At 47.5% G+C, this 11360-nt stretch overlaps 1 protein-coding gene across 1 annotated transcript; it reads right to left on the bottom strand.

Annotated features, from left to right (window-relative positions):
• Positions 1 to 264: 264 nt before the first annotated feature.
• On the bottom strand, positions 265 to 10162 carry TRIM10 (tripartite motif containing 10). The gene is made up of 7 exons (XM_086369638.1): positions 9179 to 10162; positions 7283 to 7378; positions 6547 to 6777; positions 5789 to 5811; positions 5338 to 5453; positions 4136 to 4168; positions 265 to 2390 (listed from the first exon to the last, which is right to left on the bottom strand). Exons 1-7 carry the CDS (start codon positions 9605 to 9607, stop codon positions 1849 to 1851), a joined length of 1470 nt encoding a protein of 489 aa, XP_086225764.1. The 5' UTR covers positions 9608 to 10162; the 3' UTR covers positions 265 to 1848.
• Positions 10163 to 11360: the final 1198 nt, after the last annotated feature.

The raw sequence follows: 11360 nt of genomic DNA, 5'->3' as shown, positions 1-11360 counted from the left end.
AGATCTTATAAGCCTTTTGGCCAAAAGAGGAAAAAAAGAAGAGGGTAAATAACAGAACTTTTGGGGTGACTTCTAAGTCTGGGCCTCAAGACACTGTGCCTATCTCCCCTTAGAGTTTGCACCTGGATGGTTTGCTCCTCCCAGAGGCCGCAATGGGGAGATGATAGAACGTTTTACTTTATGTCTGAGCAGATTCAACAGAGACAGTATTAAAGTGAAAGGTTATTTAAGCAGAATAAATGACACACCACCAAGAACTAAAAATAAAATATAAGACAATGCTTTTATTGTACATAGGATTTAAACTTCCTTGGAATGACAGAAATCATCTTACAAACTCAAGGCAGCCACGTGTTAGTTCTTATCCCTGAACCAGCACCAGGCAGGGTGGCTTCTGGAGTCATGAACACTCAGCTTCTTCACACCATGTGTAGCCATAACTTCTGCCAATACAACCTGCTCCCCTACAAGGTCTCTACCCAAAACCACACATCTTTACAAAGTCCTGATTCTCTCCCTTCTTCTGCCCAGTCCCCCAGATGACACTTCTTATCCAGCCCTGGAGCAGTCCCAGTGCTTTGGGCTACAAGTCACAGGTCCCCCTCTGTAACTCCATTTGGGCAATTCACCCCCTGCCTCTGTCTGAGATTCCTTCCCCAGTACAAACCTTATTACAGTGCTATCTCTGCTCCCACAGCTGAGCTATTTGGGACTCATTCCTGTTCACCGTCTTATTCCTTTCGTCTCATTTCTCAATGTCAGATGGTGATCAACAGATCAGGAACAGGATTTTCCTGATTTTCCAGAGGATGAGTGTGGACCTCAGGTTGTGGCTTATGTCCACAACTTCCCTGACCCCTTCCTACCAAGGCCCTGCATTTTCATCGCAGCCAGAAGAAGGCATTGAGTGGTGTCAGGGGTGGGTGTCATGAGCAATCAGCTCATGAAGACAGTGCAAATGACCCAGTATCCCATGGGTCACAGATCATCCATCCATTTCTCTGCCACACCTTCTCCCTAAGATGCTTTTCCCCCTTTTTTCCTCATTCACTATAATCATCTTTTGGTTTTATTTCTTTATTTTTGTCCACACTCTGAGGCATGTGGGATCTTAGTTTGCTGACCAGGGATCAAGCCCACACCCCCTGCATTGGAAGCATGGAGTCTTAACCACTGGACCACGATACCCATCTTTTAGACTCCCCTTTCTAGAAAGCCATCCCTGACTCACCTCCTGCCTCCTAATGGGTTATACCCCTCCTCTGGGGTGTTCTAGTGCCCAGATCAGACTCCCATCACAACACTGTGCTCTCATTTCCTCCTTAGGTCACTGTCTCTTCTCATGACCTCCTTCAGATACAGGACAAGTTTTGTGGGGGTTTTATTGTTTGTTCGTTTTTTTCTTTTCCCTTTCATGTCACCAGTGGCTACCATACTGCTTGGCTCATAATTAGCACACAACAAATATTTCCTAAGGATATGAGTAGGTGAACTCTAATATTTTAGGGGAGAAAACAAGATGAAAAGAGGTGAGATGCCTAGTTTAAGATCGTATAATTCATTGCAAGGCTGAGTCTAGAACCCAAGTCTTCCTCGCTCAAATCCAGTATTCCTTCCTCTTACACAGTGCTTCTGTGCCTGGTGGAGATGGTGGTGAGGAGGGCTAGCAGTAGTCTGAGTCCCATCCACCAGGCATTGAGGAAAGGGCTTGATCAGCAGACTGAAGTTCATCCCACCTTGTCCCTCTCCGAAGTCCCGACTCTTACCACATCATCTAAAGCAGTCATTTCAAATCTCAGGTGACCCAGCCAGGGTCAAGTCCTTAGGTCCCCTCTTTGAGCCCTGTGCTTAGGACAGGGTAGCTGCACCCTCTTGGGAGCTCAGGGAGAACTTGGACCCTCGGCCCCAGAGCCCAAAGAAAGGAAAGACCTTCTGGGTGAAGGACGCAGTGAAGGTGTAAATGGGTTCCTGGGTGACGGCGTTGGCAAAGGTCACCCAGCCCACCTCGTAGTCGATGGACACCCGCACCTGCTGGGGCTGCTCCTCCAGGGTCAGTCGGGTGGGGAAGGAGCTCAGGGCTGAGACGAAGCCCCAGGCCAGCCTCACCGCCCACACCCCCTCCTCTGGCCGCATCCGAAGCTCCCCCTTCCGGCGGATGTCCTTACTGACCACGCCCAGGGTGCAGCTGCCCCCGTGAGCCAAGTCCACACTCACCACCCACGTGTGTCTCCCCCCTGTGAAGCCACCATGGGCCAGGACACAGGTGGCACGGTCAAAACGCTGGGGGTTGTCCGGCGACTTCTGCCACTTGTAGGAGAAACGAGCCTGCTGGTAGTCCTCGGACAGCAGGAGCTTGGGGTGGGAAGTCCGGGGGTCTAGAGAGATGTGCGCTGTGGGGAAAACAAAAGGGATGCAGATGTCAGCAGACACACTATCACCTTCAAGAAAGGTCTAACCACTCCCCTTGGCATTCACGTTAGCATTACTCCCAACAACGTGTAGAGTGCCTACAAACACAGGAAGCATGGGTATCTCCTGGGAACTTGCTAGTGACACTCTCAAGCTCCACCCCAGACCACCTGAGACGGAATCTGCATTTTAGCACAATCCGTAAATGATTCCTGAACCTGTTAACACCTGCTTCAGAGGATGTGTCCAGTTCAGTCGCTCAGTTGTGTCTGACTCTTTTCTGCGACCCCATGGAGTGCAGCATGCCAGGCTTCCCTGTCCATAACCAACTTCCAGAGCCAACTCAAACTCATGTCCATCGCGTCAGTGATGCCATCCAACCATCTCATCCTCTGTCGTCCCCTTTTCCTCCTGCCCTCAATCTTTCCCAGCATCAGGGTGGTACTGATGCTGACTTTTCCAATGAGTCAGTTCTTTGCATCAGATGGCCAAAGTACTGGAGCTTCAGCTTCAGCATCAGTCCTTCCAATGAATATCCAGGACTGATTTCCTTTAGGATTGACTGGTTGGATTTCCTTGCAGTCCAAGGGACTCTCAAGAGTCTTCTCCAACATAGCTTTCTTGATAGTCCAACTCTCACATCCATACATGACCACTGGAAAAACCACAGCTTTGACTAGAAAGACCTTTGTTGATAAAGTAATGTCTCTGCTTTTTAATATGCTGTCTATGTTGGCCACAGCATTAGTCAGTTGGTTAGTGTGTTAGTTTGGACATGCAGGCTCTCATCTGGTTCTCTGCAGTCCCCTGAAAAGCTTCTGCCGCCTGCAAACTGGCTGACGCCCAGAGCTGTGTGTGCCTGCTCTCATTTCCTCTGCTGACACATCACGTCCTATCCCTCCTGTATCTCAGAGGGCGGGGACATCCCCCCACCCCCAGTCCAAACTTCATGATCACTCCCTGGGTGCATATGACTCATATACTCAGTCTTCTTCGCTCCTGTCAGGCTCCCTGACTCACCCACGGGGTATTCATTCTGCCTCAGGAATCTACAATCAGGCTGTCTGAGGGCCACTTTTTGACATCAAAACTTCTGCAGATCTCTGCATAGTGCTACTTTTAGTATCCATAAGTTGAGACAAATACGTGAATTCTGATATGTCCATGAATTAGAGTCACTTCCAAGAACCCCACGACTTCCCAGTGTCTTTGGCTGATAGACTAGGAACAATGGCCTTGAGAGGGGTCCAGAATTTATTCCTTTCCTGCCCACAGGTTGCACGCCTATCATCCATGAAACAACACCCAAGAGAGAGTGGGGGGGTCCTGACAATTCTAAGAATGTTATTCTAAATCCAGATCAAAGTTCCCCTCACCCAGGAAGCCCTTCCCGATAGACCTTGGCCCAGGCTCATTTAATCTTTCTATCTTGTCAAGTGCAGATCAGAACCTGAACTTCCTGTCAGGTACATGGTATGAGTGTGTGCGTCTTCCTTCTTCATGGTTCTCAGGCAGTCCTTATAAAGGCAGTGACATATATCACTGCCATGTGTGACATTATGTGTGTGTGTACATTTATATATATATATATATATATATATATATATATATGTATGATATATATGTATTTGACTAGTACATTTTCCAGTGTGGAACCCAGCAAAATTATCCGTCTTTTTCAACTTTAGATTCCTCACTCCCTCCCATACTGACAGAGGCAACTTACCTGGCTCATAATCCAACTCAAAGCTGAGTTTTTCTGTAAAGAGGAAGTAAAACAAGATGCGGTTTCATTAGTCTTACAAAACCACAGAACATTTACTGATGAAGAAACTGAGGCCCCAGGAAGGGAAGGGACAAAGAGAAGAATGGCAGGTGGAACCCTCTAGACCAGTGGTTCTGAACTTGAACTTGCATCAGAGCCCCCGGAGCACTTGTTTTTGATTCAAGTGGCCCAGGGTGGGGCCGAGATTTGCATTTCTGGCAAGTTCCCAGGGCATGTTGATGCAAGCTGGGACTTCATGTTGAGCCTCACTGTCTAGCTCTGAGCAGGCAGAGACCATGTTTACGTTCAATGCCTCACACAGAGCCCAGGACATAGTAAATGCTCAAGAAACATCTACTTAATGAACAGATAAGTGGGTTAATTTGTTTCTCATTCTGCTTGGAAATAATTTAGGGGAGAGTCAAAGGTCAGCCTTTGACGAGAGTAAAATTTCCTTCTCTGCTAGGCCACTTACTTGCAGGAAGTGGACTTAGGGGAAAACTCTTCTAAGGTGACTTTTTTTGTGGGCAGGTCATTTAGAACTAGGTGGCATCATACATGATGTCATATGGGATGAGGGGGAGGTGTTGGCAGCAAGCCACTTTTCTGACTCTCATTTCAAACCCTCCATTCCCTCACCTATCACCACTCCCTGTCTCGGAAAAGGGGGTCATGGTCCCCACATGGGCAGTTCAACTCTGAGAACCAGCCTAATGGGGTGGAGGATGGGGGAAAGCCAGGGAAAGGAGGAAGGGAAGTCAGCTACCACAGGGCACAGAAAAATACTCTCAGTGGCTATTAATTAACAATTATAAAAAAAACTCATTATATATTACAAATGCCCCTATGGCTTTTTTTAAATTATTCACAGTGACTAGTTTTGTTAATCATTATCTTACATGTCACTTCATGACAAGTGGTTAGATCGGTTTCATTATTTTTCAAAATAGTTAAATTTTTCTGGAAAGCTTCAGCTTTCTTATCTCACTTCCTTGTCACATTATTCTGAAAACAGACTTTATAAAGATTGGCAAATAAGGAAAACAAGGCACTGGAAAGGCTTGAGCCTTGTCAAAGGTCACGCAAACGTAGGGAAGCAGGGCATGGAGGCCACTCGTAAGCCCAGGCTTCATGGCCACCTGTGCTCCATGGGGTCCTCTTACCCAGAAACATCTTCATCTCCCTCTGCAGCGGGAAGGCTTGCTGGGGGAAGTCCCGAATCCTCTGGCCCAGCTCCGGAGATATAGCCACTGGTTTCCGGCACCTCCTGGTTTCACATCTAGGGGCACAGAAATGGCGGGGTCTGGGATTTATCCTCCTTAGCGATGCCCCCAGACTCAGTTGGTCATCTTCTTCTAACTGAGCTTGGAGGTGCTAGTCCCCATGGGCAGACATCATTCCTCTAGGATGGACCCCCTTCCTCTCCTCACTGCCCACTCTCGGGCAATGCCATGCTGGGTGTGTACCTATGGTTATACGTGGAAATGCAATTGAGGATGTGAAAGTTTACATGTGAGTTTTATCTGTAATGTGAGAACGTATGTTTGTTTGGCAATAACCAGGTGTGTAGTGCCTGTCTGTCTATGTATGTGGGGAAAGAAGAGACAAACTTACCTTATTAGAGTGCTTCTGATATCCTAGGAAAAAGAGAGAAAGCAGAGACTTGGTTTCCACTTCTCCTTCCCACAAGAAAAGACAAAAATACTGTATTCTCAGCCCTAGATAGAAAAGGACACCAGATCCATGGAGTCACAACATTTTAGGGTTTATGAGGCTTCAGGGATCTTGGAGCCCAACTCCTTTATTTTATAAGATGCAGACAGTGAAGTGACCTGGCCCTCAGAGGCAAAGACAAGTCCCATCCCAAAGTCACTTGCTTCTCAATCCCAAGTGTGTCCCCCTAAGTCATGCTGCCTTTGTGATGCCATACTGGGACCCCAGTATCTCTCCTCCAGCAAGACAAAGTGAAATAGACTAGAAAGAACTTCCTGACTGGGGGGTGGTGACACAGAGAATGGTTTGCCTTGAAAACAGCACCTGACATTTGTTTGCTTAGTGCCTGATGCTTTTCAAAGTGCTACTTTCACTTGCATTTTACTGTGGGATCCTCACAAATAAATAAAGTATTTGTGAGATAAATAAAGCATCTTCCCTATCTGAATGGATGGTAGGATGAAGAGACCACAATCAGAGCAAAGTGACCTGGGAGCTCTAGGGGAAGCAAGGATTCTTAGAATTCAGAACTTGTGGTCCTGTGACCCATCTTTCACTTGGGGTACACAGATCTGTGAGTGAAGAAGAGATGGCTCAGGTGCTAAAGATGCCACAAAGCCTAGGCCAGCACGGTGGGTGGGGCGGGGCTCAGCTCTCACCGTCAGGAGCTCCCTCGCCGGCCTCTCCTTCTTCTCCTCCAGTTCCTCAATGAGGGTGTTGAACCGGCCAATCTCCCCAGTGACCAGGACATCAAACTCATCCCGATGCTTCAGGATGTCCTCATCCAGCTTCTCCAGCTGGTCTAATAGGATGTTCTGCTGCTCTTCCAGGAACTGGCTCAGATGTGCAAACTCAGAAATCACCTTTTGTTTCTTGGTGGCCACCTGAGTCTGAGAGGGCAGGAGAAGAAAGAGGCCAGGAAGTTATTCCTCCTCTTTTTCCCCTTCCTTTTCCTTCTTTTTCCTTGATTCACTCCCGTCTTCCTCCTGGCCCAGATCCACATCTTCCAAGGTTTGGTGGTAAAGTCAGAGCCCCCTAGTCTCCAGGTCCCCGGACAGACTTGGTTTCCTTTCCACCTGCCCTGCCACTTCCGGGAGGAGATATAAGGAAGGGGTGAGGACACCCAACTTCCTGCCGTTTACCAAGTGCACACAATGTGCGTGTCACTAAGGGACAGTCGTTACAGAAATTCAGTGAGATAGTGACAATTTTTAATCTTCATTTCACAGAAAAATAAACTGAGCATAGAGAGCTGTTTGAGGTCACAGAGCTAATTTGTTTCAGGATTCAAACTCAGAAGGACTTCAAAGCCACTATATGTGATGTTTCCTTGATTTCAGATAGGCACTGGAGCCAGAGGAAGGCAAGAGGGCTAAGGAAGGGATGATGACCCACCAGGAGGACTTGTATCCTTCGATTTTCCCTTGACTGAATTTCTTGAATCTCCTCTCTCTCTTTTCTTAGACATTCAAGACACTTTTGTATTTGTTCCTGGAAAGAAGGGGCATAAAATATCTAAGATGGAGGTGGGGGAGGGATAAATTAGAAGTTTGGGATTAGCAGATACAAGCTACCATATGTAAAACAGATAAACAACAAGGACCTACCGTACAGCACAGGGAACCAAATTCAATACCTTGAAATAAATTATAATGGAAAAGAGTCTGAAAAAATTATGAATCACTTTGCTGTACACTAGAAACTAATACAAAGCTATAAATCAACTATACTTCAATTAATTTTTAAAAAATATTTAAGATGGAAACAATGATTTGTTAAGAAGTGTCATCTCTGTCTCCTGGAATAGAGTGACCCAACGGAAGGAGTTGGGTCTCAGCTGACAAAGCTTGGGCTGTTATTGTCCTTAACAGCTGACTCTCTTTGGGTCTTTTTCCTCTTGTTTGGCTCTCCAAGAATTTTGATCAGGGCTTTCCCCCTTTAATCTGTGCCATTATAGGCTATGATTCCATGTTCCCACCTGAGCCTTCCTGTTATCAAGCTGTGTGAATGTGCTTAGTCGTTTCAGTCTTGTCTGACTCTTTGCAAATTAACAGACGGTAGCCCTCCAGGGTCCTCAGTACATGGGATTCTCCAGGCAAGAATACTGGAGTAGGTTGCCATGCCCTCCTCCAGGGGATCTTCCCAACTCTGGGATTGAACCCTCATCTCCTGTGTCTCCTGCATTCAGGCAGATTGTTTACTGCTGAGCCACCGGGGAAGCCCTGTCATCAGGCTAAACACACTCTAAATTATTTTGCCTTTAATAAATGGTATCTAGGGTCTGTCCTGAATTTGATATGCCCTTCTTTGAAATTATCCTAACTTTTTCACATCTCCCAAAAGGAATACCTCCGAACAACTTCTGTTATGAATGGAATCAACTTTCTGAGTACGATCTGGAGGGAACAAGAAACATGGATGATGCAAAAAATAATCAATGATTTGTTTTAAAAACTGCTTGCTCTTGGGGACTTCCCTGGTGGTCCAGCAGTTAAGACTTTGTACTTCCACTGCAGGGGGCACAGGTTCGATCCCTGGTTGGTGAACTATTAATAAGATCCCACAAGCCACATGATGTGGCCAAAACACCCTCCCAAAACAAACAAACAAACAAAAAATTTCTTGCTTTAGAGAAGAGTTAGGAACAGTTATACACATATAAATGGCCATAAAAATACACTGCAAAATATATTTAGAACTCTTACCAATACATGCTAATTAACTAGCTGACACATGAACACAGACACCTACTTGTAATAAAACAAGATGCATAAACAACTAAAAGCAGCATACAGTCATTTAATGACGGAGAAAATTACACACTATATGTATCTACCCAACCTGCATATATGTAAACACTCATTTACTCACAAACATGAGCACTCAGTTACACATACACACTCAAATTGTCAGATCCCCCCAAACACACTGTACCCACTGGGAAACGTGCAAACATTAATACTAATACACACTATGCAATCACTTCCTCAAGTGCAAACCCAGACATCCTCAGACACACCTGACTGATCCAGGGCCCAGACACACATGCTCGTGTTTTGGTGACTCATTCACTCAACAGGTATTTGTTGAGCTACTATTCTGTGTTGGCCATAAGGAAACAATATAGGACATACTTAAAACACAAACACATGATCTTGCATACCTGGGTCTATTGCCTGGCTGATGATAAAATAGAGAGTGGCCCAAATTATCCACCCCTCCGCTCTGCTTCTTTCAGTCTAGTCCCATTCGAGACACACCCCCGGAAAGCCCGCAGTTTCCCCTTCGTACCCGGTAGGGCCCCGCTGCATCCTCCAGGAAGCGCACAGTGTGGGCGCGGTGCTCCCAGGCCTCCCGGCACACCACGCACAGCTGCATCTCATCGTCCTCGCAGAAGAAGTAGACCTTCTCCCCGTGCTCTGGGCAGACATCCTCCTCGTCTAAGTCCATCTGGGACACGAGCTTGAGACGCTCGATGTTCTCCACCACGTTGGCCAGCTGCCAGTTGGGCCGGAAGTTCCCTGGGCGGAAAGGCTCTTTGCAGAGTGGGCAGGTCGGGGGCTCCTCGGGGTCCGGGCTGGTGATCTCCAGGTAGCGGGTGAGGCACACTCGGCAGAAGTTGTGGCCACAGTCGATGGTGACCGGTTCTCTGAGGGTCCCTTGGCAGACGGGGCAGTTGACTTCATCTGCCAGGCTGGTCACGGAAGCAGCTGAGGCCATGGTGCTGCTACTGCTTGTGATCTCTTCAAGGTCACCTTCTCTGCTCGGCTTGGGGGCAGGGCTGGGAGAAGAATGAGGACGCACAGCGCTCACTCACACACCCACATGCACACACGGCCAGACACAGGGGCATCCTACATACCCAGTGACAGCCTCATGGTCACACACATACACACCTGCACTTGCACACAAGAGCAAGGCACCCACTTGCACGCCTGGCAGCCAGGGTTCTGCTTTCCCCCTCCCAAAGGAACAGACACACACCTCCAGTGGCAGAAACAGAGAAATAGCAGAGGAGGGGAAGAAGAAGGGGTGACAGCCTCCCAGAGATGACCTCAGTTACTGTCTGAGCTGGTGCCCATGACCAGCAGGTTGCTGCCTCGTCCCGTCCATCCAGAGACGCTCACGGTAGAAGTATCTTAACCACCCATGGGTGGAAGAGACTGTTCTTTTGGGAGCAGGAGGGAGACTGGGTCACAGAGCAGTGATGCCACCCAGCCTCCCTGCAGTATGACCAGCTGTCTCCAGGGAGATTGAAGGTATCAGCCAACCCAGGGGAGTGTGGGGACTCAGATAAGGGTGTTGTGCCCGGGGCGGGGGCGGTGGATCAGGGGGCACAAGCAACTTCACCAGTGATGTTCCAACCGGCCTGCCTTTGGCTGCCCAAGGGGTTGGAATGTACTCTGCGTGGGGGAGGAGAAAGAAAAATAACACCAGCCAGAGTTTATTTACGATAACCATATTCCTCATACTGACATAAGCGGTTTAAACATGCCATCTTATTTATTTCTCCAGTCTGCTCTATGACGTCAGTGCTGTTACGATATTAGCTGAGCTCAGCCAGTTTACTTAGCTTGCTCAAGGCACACAGAAAGGGAGATGAGAGGCCATAATTTTCACTCAGATTTGTAAGTCTCAGAGCCATGCTGTCCAACAGAAATACCATGTGAGCCACATATGCAATTTTAAGTTCCAGTAGCCATATTTTTTATAAGTGAAACTAATTATTGTTGTTGTTTCGTCTCTCAGTCGTGTCCGACTCTTAGACCGCAGCACGCCAGGTCTCCCTGTCCCTCACCGTCTCCTGGAGTTTGCCCAAGTTCATGTTCTTTGCATCAGTGATGCCGTCCAGCCATCTCATCCTCTGACACCTTCTTCTCCTGCCCTCAATCTTTCCCAGCACTAGGGACTTTTCTAATGAGTCGCCTGTTCACGTCAGATGACCAAAATACTAGAGCTTCCGCTTCAGTATCAGTTCTTTCAGTGAATATTCAGGGTTGATCTCCGTTAAGATTGACTGGTTTGATCTCCTTGCTGTCCAAGGGACTTAAAGGAGTCTTGTCTAGCACCACAGTTCAAAGGCATCAATTCTTTGGCGTTCTGCCTTTATTACGGTCCAACTCTCACAACTGTACGTGACCACTGGAAAGACCATAGCTTTGGCTATACAGACCTTTGTCTGCAGAGTAATGCCTCTGCTTTTCAACACACTGACTAGGTTTGTCATCACGTTCCTGCCAAGAAGCAGTCATCTTCTGATGTCAAGGCTGCAGTCACCATCCACAGTGATTTTGAAGCCCGAGAGGATATCTGTCACTCACTACTTCCACCTTTTCCCTTTCCATCTGCCATGCAGTAATGGTGCTGGATGCCATGATCTTTTTTTGACATTTAGTCTTAAGCCAGCTCTTCCACTCTTCTCCTTCATCCTCATCAAGAGACTCTTTAGTTCCCCTTCACTTTCTGCCGTTAG

Source organism: Bos grunniens, chromosome 23 (assembly GCF_055505025.1).
Source record: "Bos grunniens cultivar Pamir isolate PY7600 chromosome 23, Bosgru_T2T1.0, whole genome shotgun sequence".
NCBI lineage: Eukaryota > Metazoa > Chordata > Mammalia > Artiodactyla > Bovidae > Bos > Bos grunniens.
The sequence above is the reverse complement of the archived record's forward strand: the minus strand, read 5'-3'. Positions and strand labels throughout refer to the sequence as shown.